The sequence below is a fragment of the Toxorhynchites rutilus genome, chromosome 2 (genome assembly GCF_029784135.1).
Source record: "Toxorhynchites rutilus septentrionalis strain SRP chromosome 2, ASM2978413v1, whole genome shotgun sequence".
Lineage (NCBI taxonomy): Eukaryota > Metazoa > Arthropoda > Insecta > Diptera > Culicidae > Toxorhynchites > Toxorhynchites rutilus.
In genome coordinates, this window is record NC_073745.1 from 11,794,866 (window position 1) to 11,811,114 (window position 16,249).

The 16,249-nt window shown below is 39.2% G+C and overlaps 2 protein-coding genes across 3 annotated transcripts in view; both read right to left on the minus strand.

Annotated features, from left to right (window-relative positions):
• Window positions 1–476: 476 nt before the first annotated feature.
• LOC129767061 (RNA polymerase II-associated factor 1 homolog) lies at window positions 477–1,269 on the minus strand. The gene has a single exon (XM_055767677.1). The coding sequence runs from the start codon at window positions 1,165–1,167 to the stop codon at window positions 901–903; it is 267 nt and encodes an 88-aa protein (XP_055623652.1). The 5' UTR covers window positions 1,168–1,269; the 3' UTR covers window positions 477–900.
• The window catches only part of LOC129767060 (uncharacterized), a 73,793-nt gene continuing 58,020 nt past the window's right edge, over window positions 477–16,249 (minus strand). For both annotated transcript variants that reach the window (XM_055767675.1, XM_055767676.1), the window contains exons 6-7: window positions 1,491–1,550; window positions 477–1,365 (exon numbers count right to left, since the gene is read on the minus strand). In XM_055767675.1, coding sequence (XP_055623650.1) covers window positions 1,279–1,365; window positions 1,491–1,550 — 147 coding nt within the window. In that variant the 3' untranslated portion in view covers window positions 477–1,278. The remainder of the gene's footprint in view (window positions 1,366–1,490; window positions 1,551–16,249) is intronic.

Below are 16,249 nucleotides of genomic sequence, written 5' to 3' on the forward strand. Positions count from 1 at the left end.
ACAGCCCACCCAAAGAAAATATGTCTTACCGGGATTATTGATCTCGATTTCACTGTTTCGATCCACCATTCGGTGTTGGTTGTTGGGATTATATGCTGCCCACACCAGGGGCGTTGTATATAACATGCCGAGTGCCGGAAATCGTTTAGTTGTAAGCAATATGAACTCTATTCACCCATAATAAACGTTTTCACATATCGGTAAATATGATTTGTTTATGGAACCAACAAGCTGCACTCGAAGGAGGGTTTCCGAGTATCCAGTCGGTTCTATTGGAATCACGCACTCTGTTGTTTGTTTTTGTGGTGGAAATTTATCGCAATTTCCAAATTTTGATTGTATTATTCGTGTTGCAATATTTGGATAGCCGAATAATCCACCCGCAAAACGTTTTTGCTGGTCAATAGCGTAAATAGCAGATTCAAACTTGTCGGAATCACGGGGTTAGATATACAATTCAAGTAAAGACAATGTCATAGTTTCAGGGTACCACACCAATATTTATTTCAATTTTGTTGTTTAATTTTCATCTATTCTATGTTTCATATATAATATTCTCGTTTACAGCGTAAACGCGTTTCTTCTTTCTGTATCGCATGACTCTAAATATAAAGTCCTCGCGCCTAATATAGAAGTAAATATGGTTTTTTTCTGTTTTTGGTTGTTGTTTTGTAGTTCAAATCTTCACACTCGCATTCGCTCACATTCTTGACACTGGAAGCTATGTACATGATTTTCTGGCTCTAATATAACAACGTATTGTACCTATATCCATGTCGTCTAGAAAAATACAAAAATCTGCGCATAAATCTCAATACAAAATATAACTAAAAACAATAACACGCCACTGTCCGCCTGCCGCTGGAGCTCTGCCATCGTCCGCATCAGCTTTCGATATTGTCAAACGGATGTGACTGAATTGCTGTCGTACGCTACGAGCAGCGAATCATTCTCATCGCTGCCACTTCCGGCACTTTTGTTCTCGTCATCCGAGCCACCGTTCCGCGACGACGGTAGCATTGGTCGGCCCCGACCCCGTTTTCTCCGACCACCGTAATAGCCCGTGGCATCAATCATATTGTCATCAGTGTCTTCCGCCTCACCGCAATCCTCGTCGCCATCGTCGCCGCCGTCGTCGTCATCGTCGTCATCGTCCTCACTGTCCATCCCGACGTAGTTCTTTTCAATGTCGCCGGTGTCGGCGCCTCGGATGCGCACAATCAGGTGGGTTTCGTCACGGAGAGACGCCAGCGTTTTCTCCGTGTCGTTCGAGTTGTGTCATAGTTCGATTATTTCCGGCCCCTTCCAGGTCACGCCCGCCCGCAGCAGATTGTAGAAGCGCGTGACGGCCCACATTGCCAGTGCCTGGGAGACATAGTTATGGGGGAAAATCATTACCTCAGTTCATCCGGCTAGCGAAAATAGGAATCGGAGAGGCAAAGTGACTCTCCCAAATCAGGTCGGGGGGGAAATATCTTCGGCTTACTTACATTAATGAATGCTCGCGATACGAAAAAGGCCACTTCAGCTTTGCACAGGGAATCGAATTGCTGTAGGAGTAGGCAAGAAAAAGAGAACAGATAAAGTTACAATATAATGATAACGGAGCGACATTTCGATTGATGGAACATATCGTTGTTGGCAACGTTTGGCGTTGTTAATAAGCCACTTCTGGTGACGTCTGTTCGTTGAAGTTGCTTATTGGGGGACCTTTGTTAGTTTGAATGAGGTCAATTGTTCCATTTTATGTTGAATATTCCATTATTAACAAAACCTGTACAAAGCTGTTGCTGAGTACACATTTTGAAAACTTCAACTTTAACCTTTCGGAACCTTCAGCTATTCAACCATTGAATCCCGGACTGCTCTCGCTACTCTTTCCATTCAGTCTGTATCGAACGTGTTCGGACAATATTAGTGTCGGTCCGATATCCCAAAGATATTTATTGTATAAAAAGAAATTCAGACTTGTAATGTGACTCTCCATTTTGTAATACATATATAACAAACCATATACAGCCATTCCATGCCAAACCGATATAGTGGTTCTCAGATTTTCGTCAAAAGTGGTAATTTTGTTCTTTATCGCAAAACATTAGACCCATATTTTTTTGGCCCAAAATTTTTTTTTCACATTTTCCCAAAATGACCTTTTTAAAAAATTCATAATTTTTGAACCAGTGAACCGATTTAGATGATCGTCATTATCGATCGAAGCCAATAAGATTTTTATTAAAAAATATTGAACTTGCAAAAGAAATGAATTTTATTTTAGTAATTATTGATTATAGTTGTTTTTTATTATTTTCATGGCTTTGGATATTTTTTAATATTTTTTCTTGAAAGCTGAGGACATTTTTACATAACATATATCGATATCAGATGTGCTATTTTTTTCGTTGTTGAGTTATGATTTTTCCAAATTAACCGATGGTTCGAAAAAAACAAATTTTTCCCATTTTTTCCACATCAAAAATTTATAACTTTTGAATTACTGGACCGATTCATATGATCGACATCTGAAGCTTATGATTTAGTTTTCTTTAAACAAATATTACTTTTGCGAAAAATTTGGATTTTTGTTTTTGTAATTATTGATTGAGTTAGTTTTTCATAGTTTTCTCGGTTAAAGATAGAGGGCGTTATTTTTTTCATATTTTTTATTAAAAGCTGATGATTTTCCACATAACATATCTCGATATCGGAGATGAGAATCTGAGAATCACTATATCGGTTTGGCATGGAATGGCTGTATATGCAGTAGGGTGCCAATGAAAATGGTCATCTCTAATTTCAAAAAGTTACCCCATAAAAAATGTTCACCACCTCATAAAAACACCCTATGCAAAATATCAGTTCAATCGGACTTAAGGGAGAGTGGCACAAAGCGGCCAAAATTTGAGTTTTTTGAAAACCGAAAAATCACCCAAGGGTTTTCGAAAAAAAAAATGTTGATGCTAAATGTTTTAAAATTGCATGAAACGTCGAGATCTAGTGTCATCTCGAAATATTTTTTTGGTCAAAAATCGGCATTCTGGGACATCTGGCATTAACAACCCATTTAAAACCCTGATTTCCGGTGATTTCAAATTGAACGTTTGTGACACCACTAAACGAAGTCCGAATGAGCTAATATTTTGTATAGGGTATATTATCGTGCAAATCAACATGTGGTAGTAAGTTTCGAATGATTCGATTTTCAAAAAACTCAAACTTTGATCGCTTTGCGCCACTCTTCCTTAAGTCCGATTGAGCTTTTTTTTTCGAGGTTGTGAACATTTTGTATTTTAGGGTCGATTTTTCTCATACATTCATTGGCACCCTAATATATAGCTATATATATACGAGATATGTTATGTAAAAAATCCTCAACTTTCCAGAAAAAATATAAAAAAATATAGCGCTTTTGGTCCCGGACCACGAAAACTATAAAAAACAAATACAATCAATAATAACGGAAACATAATCCAAATTTTCTGCAACTGTAGTATTTCTCCAAAAAAAAACAGCTAATTGGCTTTAATTTAGTATGTCGAACATCTGAACTGGTCAAGTGGTTCGAAAGTTATGAATTTTTGAAAAAAAGTCATTTTTGGTAAAAATGAGAAAAAAATGGATTTTTCGGACCACCCTAAAATGGAAATGGTCACCCTAACAAAAAAAAATTAAAAAAACAGGTCTAATAATTTGCGATAAAGAACAAAACTACCACTTTTTACGAAAATCTGAGAACCATTATATCGGTTTGGCATTGAATGGCTGTATATATATATTTTTTTTTTTTGTTTTGTAACTGTCAGTCTAATCAAGCAATTCGGCATTAGGTAATAAAGTACACATTTGTATTGGATGATGGTACTATAAGAACTGTCTTTATTTCTAATTAAATGAGACACTTATACATAGAGTAATCCACAGTCGAGGCTCTATCATACACAACAATTTCCTTCTTTAGATTACATCTTATTCCTAATAAACTTAGGATTTCTCCCTAATCACCCAATCTGGTCCTCGCAACGTACGATCGTGATTCATTCAACTTTCTGAGTTTTTTTTCATCTAAACCACTTGTTTTGATCTTGCACTAAAGGGTGTGTCACATCAAATTGCATCACGGAAAAAACGCTGTAGAAATTTAATTTTTAGGAATTATATCTTCAGCTTTCGCTTATAATCAGATAAGAGTGTATAGATCACGTTGGCCATGCTTCACTGTCAATTTTTCGTAAATTTGGAAAAATGTCGTCGAACGAAAAAGAGCGTCGTGAATTAATCCTGTGCACTCATTTCGAGAATCCGGAGTTGTCACATCGGGACATCGGTAAGATGCTGGGAATCGTCCAATCCACGGTCAGCAGAGTACTAAAACGATACTTCGAGAACCTAACCATCGACCGGAAGGTGAAAATGGATGCTCCGTCAGTGAAAAAGATCACAAGCGCGTAGATAAGCAGTTTAGACGTGATCCGAGAAGTTTGGTCCGGGTTGTCGCCAATAAGCTGAATTTGTCAAGTTCATTCGTCCAGCGGACCAAGCAGCGGGAGGGCCTGCGTACATACAAGGTTCAGAAGACTCCTAACCGCGACGAAAGGCAAAACATGGTGGGGAAGACGCGAGCCCGGAAGCTGTACACCGAAATGCTGACGAAGCCGCATTGCCTGGTAATGGACGACGAAACCTACGTCAAAGCGGACTTTCGTCAGCTGCCGAGCCTGTTGTTCTTCTCCGCAGAGGACAAATTCAGCGTTCCGGAGGAGATTCGCAAGCAGAAACTATCCAAGTTTGCCAAAAAGTACATGGTGTGGCAAGCGATCTGCTCTTGCGGAAAGCGGAGCGCCCCCTTCGTGATGACCGGCACGGTAAACGGGCAGGTTTACCTTAAGGAGTGCCTACAGAAGCGCTTACTACCACTATTGAAGCAGCACGAGGGCCCGACCATCTTCTGGCCGGATCTCACTTCGTGCCACTATTCAAAGGACGTGTTGGAATGGTACGAAGCCAACGGGGTCACCTTCGTGCCAAAGGAAATGAACCCGCCCAACGCGCCGGAGCTTCGCCCAATAGAAAAATATTGGGCGATTATGAAGCAGGCCCACCGGAAGAACCCAAAAGTTGTCAAATCGGAGGCGGACTTCAAGAGAAAATGGATTTCTGTTAAAAAAAAAACTACAACCTGACGTTGTACAGAACCTTATGGACGGGGTAAAGAGGAAGGTGCGAGCATACAGGCTTGGGCTCGAAGTATGAATAAAAAGAAAATGCCAAAAGTTGTTTAATAGTTTTTATTTTACTGTCTAAAATTTTCAAAAGGATCGATCTACTGGGCGAATTTCTACAGCGTTTTTTCCGTGATGCAATTTGATGTGACACACCCTTTAGAACTTGTTCTCCTTCATTAAAATCATTTTTCTGTCGTATACTTTTGTCATAATCTTGTTTATATTTTTGATGATTCTTCTCCAGCTGCACTCTCAGCTCACCATTCTTTTCACCTTCAAGTTGTTGGTTCCGTACTGGTACTTAGACCGTAGACTTCCTTCCATCAAAATTTCTACGTCACTGCGAGTGAGTAATAGAAATCGGTGTTGGCATCAGAACATTTCCTCATAACTTTTTTCACGGTTTGAACACATCGCTCACTGAATCCCTTTTGGCTGGGGGTAGTCTGGACTAATGAAAACCAGTTTACAATTACAGACATCTTTCACTTCACGTGAATCGAAATGGGTATTGCCGCAAACGATTTTAGAGGGATGCCATAGATACAAAAAACTTGTTTGAATACATGACATTGATTCTTGACGCATGAATTTTCGAAATTGGTTTTTGCATCATACCATCTAAAGGTTTATGATCCGTCTGCACATCCATAACCCGCCTTTGGATGCATCTGTTTGAATAGTAACCTCATTCTTAGCGTCGAAAATACGAAGAACTGGTGTATTGGTTATTATTTGTTTCACTCGACTACCGCTTCTGCATGGATTGGCAACCACTGGAAAACTGAATCTTTCTTAAGCTGTTTCATCAATGATGTTGTGACCAGGGCTCTGCATAGTCATAGTCAACTAAGGATAGTCAGCTGACTATCTGACTGACTATATCCATAGTCAGTTAGTAATGACTTTTGGCTTCTTCACGCAGTTTCTTCGCCAAAATGACTGGACAGTCAGTCGGGCGTTTAGTCGCTATCTCCCTCTACCGACTCGACTATATCATTTCATTTTTCCCAGTCAAATTGTCCTCATTGCATTTTGAAGTGACTTCCCCCAAAACGAATTCGTTCCTCTCTTTCTCTCTCCCATGTACATGTGCATGCATCGATGTTTGAGTTCATCATGGTTTGACATACGCTACAGGTGAGCTAGATTCTTTTGTATCTTACACGAAAGTTACTTACACGTATAAAATAACGTACAGTGTGTGTGCGCTATTTTGCACGCCCGATACTAACTAATACTAACGCGAGGACCTTTATAGTATACTTGATAAATGTCTAAGTTCGTTGGTTTGAGTTCACGATGAGTAGACAATAAACCGTCCAATGATGGGGTAACTTCTTTTTTGCATCAGAAATCATGTTTTCGTTCCTCTTTGTATGGACGTAAAAATAAAATTTCGTACGCGGGTATGAATTAGTGTCAGGGGGAAATGGAAGTGTGGATTGAAGTCGGTTGAATGAAGAGGCAGATTTGTATTCATTAGTTGAGTCAGTTAAAATAACCACTGACTGGACTAGTTCACCAGTCATCCTCGCTAGTCAACGCTAGTCAATTCATTTTCTAGTCAAGTCACTTTTTGTTGGCGGCGACTGCTGCTGAGAGTAGAGTCGGTCCTCATTTTTCACCTTCGAAGATTTTGGGCCCTGGTTGTGACTTCAGACAACCGTGGATGAAAATTTCGAAGATAGTTGACAGATCGGAGAAAATTTTGCAGCACCTTTACATTCCTAGGCATCTCCATGTCCTTATTCTTCTTCTGTTTGACTTTAAGAGGGTGTGAACTTTTCAGTTCATTCGTCTCTTGAAAAATCTCCATGTCCGTTATTGTCTTCGTGCGTTCTGGATTCGGTTCCTTTCCATTCTTGAAAAAAATATGACCCAAGTATTTCACCTTTCGTACTCTCAGCTGAATCTTCTTAGAATTGAATCTGGCGTTCACCTCAACAGCCCTGCGTAGCATAGCGTGAACACGTCGATCATGACTCTCGAGTGTCCTTCCCGTTAAATATCATCAATATAAATAAAAACCCTGTCAATGTCGCCGAAAAAATACTCGTTCCACTTTTGGAGAATTTCCGCTGAAACATATAGACCGAAAGGCAGTCTTAAGAACATAAAAATTTCAAACGGTGTATTAAATGAACAAATATTACTAGACGCATCTTCAAGTTCAAGATGATAAAATTCATCCTTAAGATGCAGAACAGTGTAAAAATCAGCTCCGCATAAAGTTGACCCAAGATCATCCAATGTTGGGATTTGGTAGAAGTCCCACCTAAGAGCTCCATTGAATTCCGAGGGATCAAGGCAATCCCGTATGGGTCCATTTGGTTTTTCCACAATATCACAAGAAGTGAAATTTACATCCGACCCGCAGTCTAGTTTCCGTTATCCGCTTTTCCGATTTCATCAATCCAATTTCGTGATGTTGAACATTATGAGGTTCCGGGACTCGACATACATATCTGTTGGGTCTGCACATTATTACTTCTACGGGCTCGTTCATAATGATGCATTCTTCTGCATCTCCTACATTGCTGGCCAAATGCGGGACACCTTCCTTTGGCATGTGAAGTTAAACAATAAGTAGTGGAAAAGGGGGGAGTTTGGACCACCTAAGCAAATCGCCTAATATTTTCAAACCAATACGGTCTAAATAAAAAATGTCACGTTGTATACTGAGCTACACTTGTTTTTTCTCAATCAATAATGTTTAATCATTATATCAACCTTCAGATTACCAAATATATCATAAAATAAAAGAGATGATTTTTGGACATTAAAATTTGATGCGGGTGATTTGGACCGTCTGTGGGGTTATTTGGTCCAGTGTATGTTTCATCGAGAAAAACATATTTATGTTTATGTGAATTATTTTGGAATAATGTTACAATCAGTAACAGTGTTTTGGAATCGGTACCAGGTGTCTTGGTCAGATTCCAGACCAGGAAAATTGGATTGAGACCATCTCGAATTCTACATGGATCTTTTCACTGTTTTTCGAGCATTTTCAAACACTTTCGACGCTTGGTCAAAGAAAATCCGTTCTCGATGGCCTGCGTTGCTCTTTCAAGCTCTCCCTTCTTCTAACGTTGTCTGTCCATCCTTTTTTGTAATTCAGTGGCATCTGGAATCAATTAGACCAAAGAAAAGCCTCAAACCTGTAGGATCAAAACACCCCACAGAAACGTGTTCATGTCACCCCACACAACATGCAAAAATTAAAATGCAATTAATTCCTTTTATTGTTATCAAACTGGCAGTTTCGCTGCATCAAATTGTTCCTCTTCTGTAGACGAACAGAACTTTACTGCACAATACACGAAAAGTTTGTTTAATCAGCGGGGAAAACCTTAAGACCACGATCGGAAAACTCACATTTTTTGACAATCAAAGTGCTTGTTGTGTTCATGCTACCGTTTCCTCCCACCTGTCGAATTTTACCAAAGTTTTTTACGTTAGGTACACACGGTTTGTTACGGTTTCAATAAAATAACCGAAACAAGAAAGATCCATAAATTCTATAATAAGAACTGAATTTCAAAAATAAGTTTAGAACACCCCACTAATACTTACCTTTTCCCAATGAACTACCCACCTGTAAGGCACAGCATGCTGTCAAAGAAATAATAAAAACAATTGTTCACAATTAACAACAATCACAAGAGTCGTTAGGGAGATTTCCGGTCCCGAACGACGTCGAAGTAACGGAAGGAAACCTGTAGAGAGAGAGAGGGAGAGAGAGAGAGAGAGAGAGAACAAGGAAAAAAAAAGAAAGATTTCGAGCTGTGAAGGAAGGCGAGGACAACTGGACTCGGTCTTAGCTCACGGACCGTCGAAGGAATCGTTTGGTGATTCAGTTAAATTAGAAGTTCAAGTTTCTTTGAAAAGTGAACCAACAGTGCGAGAGAAAATAGGGGCTGGAAGGTCGCAGCTCCCGGGAATCGTACGCGTCGAGTGACATCCACCCTCCTCGCAGTGAAATTCCGACGGTGGAGGTACCTCGAACTGAGTGCCGGTGGTCAGCGAGACCCCAAAGTCATCGTTGCTCCACACGCTTTCGGGTGAGTCGATCGGAAGCTTTTGAGGTAACAGTACGGCGGGGACCGTACTGGTACCGATGAGATCGACTCCCGTCTGCGGGCACCTTGCGTGAGTAAACCCAGAAACCTACCTCTCTCTCCTCCAATTCGCCATCTTACCTGTTCACCTAACCCTAACCTGAAAAGAAATAAAAAATATATATATATTTAATTAAACTTACCTTCGGTTCTTATTACACAACGAATCCTTCCATAGTGGTTCTACTTTCGTGCCGTATCGAATCGTGAGTTCGCTTTGTTTCCTGGTAAAGAGCCGACCCTGAGGTTAAGTCTACCTCTGAGCTAGCGAATACTTACAGGTTCAACAATAGAAGGAGATGACATTATAAAAAATCCAAGTACGGCTCAAGCCGTACTTTAGTACTTTTAGAAATAAAGGGGTGGTCCAAATCACCCCATATGTCTAACTCACCCCGTGTTTTCTGTATTAGCTGTATTAGCCTCCTTCCGATTTCTGTTCCTCAAGATTCACGATTATGCTTAGAGGAAATCCGATTTGGTATTGCTTTGCTTACAGTTTCGACAGCAACATTATTTATCAGTCCATAGTCCATGATCTTGAACTGCTTACTTTTCATTTCATCTAATCGTGCTGCTTCAACAGTTCCCTGCAAAGTGACATTCTTCGAACAATCCCTCATGATGAGTTTATCCCTTAAGTCCATTGCTTTGGCATGCGAAAATGATAGGATCTCTTGCCATTTTTTCTGGTTCGGCAGACATGCACTCTTTGACCAGTGTTTGTAAGCCTGTCAAAAAGTTCTCGAATGGTTCATCTTCTCTTTGTGATCGGGAACAACATTCCAAATTGTCTCATTGTTTCGCGGGTTACAATAACAGTCAAACTATTCGATCACTTTTTAATATACGTTGCTCTCTTCATCAGTGAATACAAAAGTTAACTAATTAATTTAACTAATTAATCATGAAAAACTCCAATTGTTGTTTAAACCTTTTCCAGTGATCAGCCACATTCCCTGATAAATCCAATGTTTCTGGACGTTTAACACTCCTATACTCGCACATTGGTCTGTCAGACCGAGAAATCAATAATTCGTTGATTTCTCAGAAAAATATCAACACTACGACTTTGCGATTCTCTCTAGCTTCGTTATTCGTCGTTCGTCATCGTTTAGCGTATCGCATGTGTTGGTACAAAGGGGACGTGTGCCCTTTAACACTTTCGGTCTGACACACCGACGCGAGTTTAGGAGTAACTTTTTTGGACAAGTGCCTTTTTTCATATTCTAGAATACTGTTGAATGAAATGAATAAAATAATGTTAGTGGCGTGGAATATTCATTCAATATAATGCATAAGATCATTACAGGACTATTCTTATTTGATTTCAGTCCCTTTTGTAACTGGATGGAACGGATCCATATATTAACTATTCGTCGATATATTCGTAGTTAGATTCATACGTTCAAAAGCAAAATATAAATGTTTGACTTTCGCATAGTTATTTGCTAAATATCATGGTCATACATATACACACACTTGTGAAAGAATTTCACTTGTGGAAGAATTGTAAACAGTAAACTATAAACTAATCGGTAGCTTATGGTAATTTTTAACAGTTACAGTTTCGGGGATATTTTTTTTTAATAATAGACAATATCGACAAGAAAACAAGAAAAGGAAAAGCAAGTTCCTAGAAATCTTTTTATATCATCTTTTTATGCCTCAATAAAACCACAATCGATTGTGGTTTTATAATAACAGTGAATAACAGTTGAAATTCGAAATTCGTTATTTGTGTTGGAGTATCAAAAATTACTCAATTTTGAGGAGGCTGAATAAGATAACTATTACAACATAATAAAGATGAAGATGAAGAGTTTCATTCAATCATGCCCTCTTCTTGAAATAAATGCCAATAAAGCCTAAAAAATACACAATGGCAACATTACAGAGAAGTTCAATTTTCGGTCTGTGACACCGTGCGCGAGTATACGTGTTATGATTTTGCACGCGAGTACAGGAGGGTTAAAGCTTCCCATTCCAACCGTTTCTTTTTCAGACGGCGCTGGCAATAAATTCGTCCATCCACGCAATCTTCATATGTCTCTCAAAATTGCAATCCGAGTTCGCTGCTGCTTGATGCACTCCTCCGAAAAGGCTGTCCGTTGTGGTTTCCTTGGTGTCAGCGTAATTTGCTTTTTTTCCGGTGACAACATGGCTGCGTGAGTTACAGCATTGAGAGGGAAGCAACTTTTGTTATTGTGAAAAAAAATTAAAAATCCGAATTTCGTGTGTATTTGCATCAATTGGGCTTCGAATTGTTTCCGCATCCACCGTATTCTCAAGATCTGACCCCCAGCGACTTTTTTCTGTTCGCAGACCTGAAGAGAATGCTCGCTGGCAAGAAATTTAAGACCGATCCACGACAATTGGCCTACCAGTACGGGGTGTATCTTCGACAGCCACTACACCAGAACGAAATTGATTAAACCAACGCTGTGCTGTGCGAATCATTACAGTATCGGGTCCATAAACTACACGAATTTTCTCGGCCGCCTTCGTTGCAGTTTTACCTCGCAGATAGTTAAAACGTAAAATATGGCGAATTTCTTGCTTGGTGGACTCCATCTTTGACGCGTTATAACTTGAGACTGAAAAGGACAATCACAACACTGTCAAAACGACACTTGTAGCACTAGATTGTCGTCTTTAAATAGCCGTATAGTATGACCTGATGCGATAAGTACAACACAAGATATGTTTAAGTGTTGCCATATATTGACAATATACGACATTTCTTTTTCTCCAACCCAATATCATTTCAATTTACACGTCGTCACTCAATAATGACTCATGCAGGCTGAAAATATCGGTTGCGATTAGAGTTGAGATATCAACCGCCATGAGAACATCCGACATCATAATTGTGTCAGCTTATTTTCTTGGTGACCTTCCTGAGGTTCCCACTCAAGAGGAAGCAGTATTAGATGAAGGTGGTTCTCTGTATCTTTGGGAAAGAGGTCGACAGTTCTTTAGACCAAAACAACTGCAATAATAGAAAGCATAAATATCTGCTTTAATAATACTCTGGACATGCTAACAGTTGCATCTTCTCAGACCGTCAATACCTCTTAAAGATCTTAAAGATCTCAAGTGCTCTTCAAAAATTGCCTGATAATGCATATGCCTTTTACAGTAACGAATGCAGATAAGTTCGTACTTCATTCCTGGCCATTGCGATATAAAGGGAAATGAACTTGTAATATGCGGCTCAAGCTCCCTTCACTGGTCCTGAACCATTATGTGGAATTTCTGATTGTGTTTTAAAGAGTGGGCTGAAGAAATGTGAATATCGGGAAGTGATCGCTAATTGGATGACTGCACTGCAGTGGAAAAATATTAGGCATACCACAATAGTTCAGAACAATGGACGTATTGGTTCAAATCCAACATGAAAAAAAGGGTTTGGTTATATTTTCAAATAATTTGGGAGTGTTTAGATTGATTCCGACATCGGAAATATTTTCGGAAGGAATCATAAGGATTTTACAGCAGAACTTTCATGATAATGGAATGAGGATAGTTTATAATAAAACAGTGCCCTGGCGTAACGGGTGAGTCATAAGTAACGGGACAGAATAAAAACACGTTTGGCGTTTTTTCAAATCTTTCTTCATTTTTATAAAATTTTTATTGCATTTTTACAAATCCATACAATTTGTACTTAGGGTGTGAAAGAAATCCTAAAAAAAGAAAAAAATCGTTTGTGTTCCAAATTTGTAGACTAGAAAACCTCTTTTAGATCATGTCCTATAATTTCACTTCAATGGCGTTGTAAAAACAAAATAATCTTTATGTAATTCAGAACTTTAGAAAGGTGGTTTTTTGTCTCGTTATGAAGTGTACATCAATTTTCTTTTACCAAACTTCACTAAGAGATCGGCATAGCAATACAGGGAAACTTCGATATAACGTACCCTCGTTATAACGTACCCTCGATATAACGTCACTCGATATAACGTACATTTTACTTCGATATAACGTACACATTTCGAAAGTGTAAAGGAAAAAAAAAATTCAATATTTTTTTTCCTGATAGAACAATGAATTATCTGTATTGTGATGCTAAAACAAGTTTTGTACCTTCAATAAATACAGCTGGTTTTGTGATTCCGGATTCTAAATGAATCAAGCTTTAATCAACACTACGAAGGGAAACACCATGAGAAAGGCTGGCTTCTTCTTCTGATTGAAGTTATTCATTATCTTTACTAAAACAGCAACACAATAATGTATTATAGACTACGTTTGTGAGTACTTTATTATGCTTCGATATAACGTACAATTCGATACAATGTACAATTTTGAAAGTGAAATGTACGTTATATCGAAGTTTACCTGTAACATCTAACAAGCAGTTTTCAGAAAACAGACGTAGCGCTGCGCTTGAGTTTAATTTTCATCAGCGCAAGTTTAAAACAAACACGTGTTCTCTCTTGGTGCGAAATGCACAAAATTCATAAACACGACAGTGCAAAATGTACGCAGAATTCAGATACTAAACATCTCTTCTCACTTGTGTGATGCGCGCCTCATTCCATACACACACATATGCACATCAAATTCTAGCGCCCGCTTTGTCTTCGCTCGTTATAAGCAATACATAAAAACAACAGCGCTTCTCCTTTACGAACCGTTCGCTAGTGTGAAAAAAAGTCACAGGAGGGTTGTGTCCGAGACACGACCGCAAAGTTGACGTAGGATTCTGTAAGGCTATCTGTTGATTTTGGTTGATTAGGCTGAAAAGGGCCATTTTGTTTGGTTATTGGGTATTTTTTGTTCACTCCACCAGTGTTTACCGAGTGATGATGACAGAAGGATGGTAAACAGTCGTTGGATGGTGCGTATCAGATAAAATATACCGAAGTGGAACGAGATAAGATGAAAACCGCCATCTGTGATCCTAGACGAGATGCCTCCTGTTATATGTATGGGTGTAATAAAGAAAAAAAACTCACCAATCTATATATATAAAAATGGAGTGATGTCTGTCTGTCTGTCTGATTCTTATAGACTCGGAAACTACCGAACCGATCGACATGAAAATTGGTATGTAGAGGTTTTTGGGGCCGGGGAAGGTTTTCGTGATATTTTGAGACCCCTCCCCCCTCTCTAAGGGGGGGCTGCTTCAGCTTCAGCGTAAAACTCAGCGCTGACAACCAAACATTTTATCTGTGTTTCGGAGCGTGCTCATTCACCAGAGCGCAAGTGTACACAAGGAGTGGAAGCTCAACTGGGTACAACAATCTTGTTACACATCAGCACTGGGTTGCATTCTAAAGACTGCTAACAGGCGAGGCACGAGGTTATTCTTTGAATATTTTTGAGAAAATGTTTAGTCTTTGAGCATTGAGCATTGAAGATCGCAATGCTCAATTCCGACTCCAATTGATGCATCACATATATTTACTTGTAACTTATCAAAGCCACGAACAGTTTTCACTCCACATTGCAATATATCGCAAAACTAACAAATCACGAATGACTGTTTGCCAATGGATTGTAACCCAACATCTTACACCGGACGATACAAATGTTTCTTTATGGCAGACATGTTCCGTGTCGCATTCGGTGTTTTCAAACTTCCGCAGTTCGTGCTGATTGATGTTTGTCTTTTTGTGTTGAATCGGCAAAGCATAGTTCACTATAAGCCTCCTGTAACTGTTCTATGGCGGATGGTAGATTGTGAACAAACTGATGTTAAGTATTGGGAACATCTTCTACTTAAAATTAACTTGAAATCATTGCATTCGTTACTATCCAGTCCAGTATTGAAAGTGATTGTGAAATGAATCGGAAAAGCTCCCGTTATTATTTCCAACTGTGGGCATTAATTTCCTGAGCCAATTTCAATCAAATACCGGCGGTTACGTCTAATTGCTGCGAACAATCGGAAAAACAAACAAACAATGTAAAATTACGCCCCGTTCGAATGGACAGAAGTCAAGGACAGGAAACGAGGCCTAAAAGCTGCGTGTTCATGACCAGGGCAAGAAAAGCAAACGTCGAGCCACATAGAACCAAAAGGTTCCAGAGCAGATTGCTTTCATTGCATAAACAGCACGCAATTTCCACATTGTTTTGGCGGCGACTCTCAATGTTTAGGCACAAGCACAATCACATTAACTGTATAGGGTAATTGTGCCAACTTCTGAGCAATATTAATCCACCCAAATGTCCCCCGATTTGCAAAGTTGGATGAATTTTGTAAACGTTCAAACAATAATAATAAACAGTTTTAAAAGATTTATGTCGATTGATATGCATTGTTGCGCTTGAGGGAAGCTACACAACGAACTAGAAGCGCTATAAACATTCAGTATTGTTTCTTTTAATTCATTCGTTCTAACGGAGGCCAATTTTCCTCGTCATTCAACAGGTATTTATAAACAAAATGCGTCCATTCTGAGCTTTTTATTCAATCAACACTAATGAGGTGAATTGTCGAGCGTGGGATGTGTGTCAGTGAAACGGTGGAATGAAATGATGTTGGTGCCGTCTGATATCTGTCATTAATGGGAGAGTCATGAAAGTAAGCCTATTTGTAGGTTTTTGTTCCACAGAACGAAAAAACAGAATGAATAATGCCTTTGTTTGGTAATGATGAATTGATTTCTCGATGTTGGTAGTCAACAACAGGGCCCGAAATCTTCGAAGGTGAAAAATGAAGACCGACTCTACTCTCAGTAGCTTCGCTTCGGCTAGAACTGCTTCGACAGTCGCCGTCAACAAAAAATGAATTGACTAGCGTTGACTAGCGAGGATGACTGATGAACTAGTCCAGTCAGTGGTTATTCTAACTGAAGCGACTAATGAATACAAATCTGTCTCTTCATTCAACTGACTTCAATCCACATTTCTACCCCCTAGGAATGAAATAGTTACTCTCGTACGCAATCT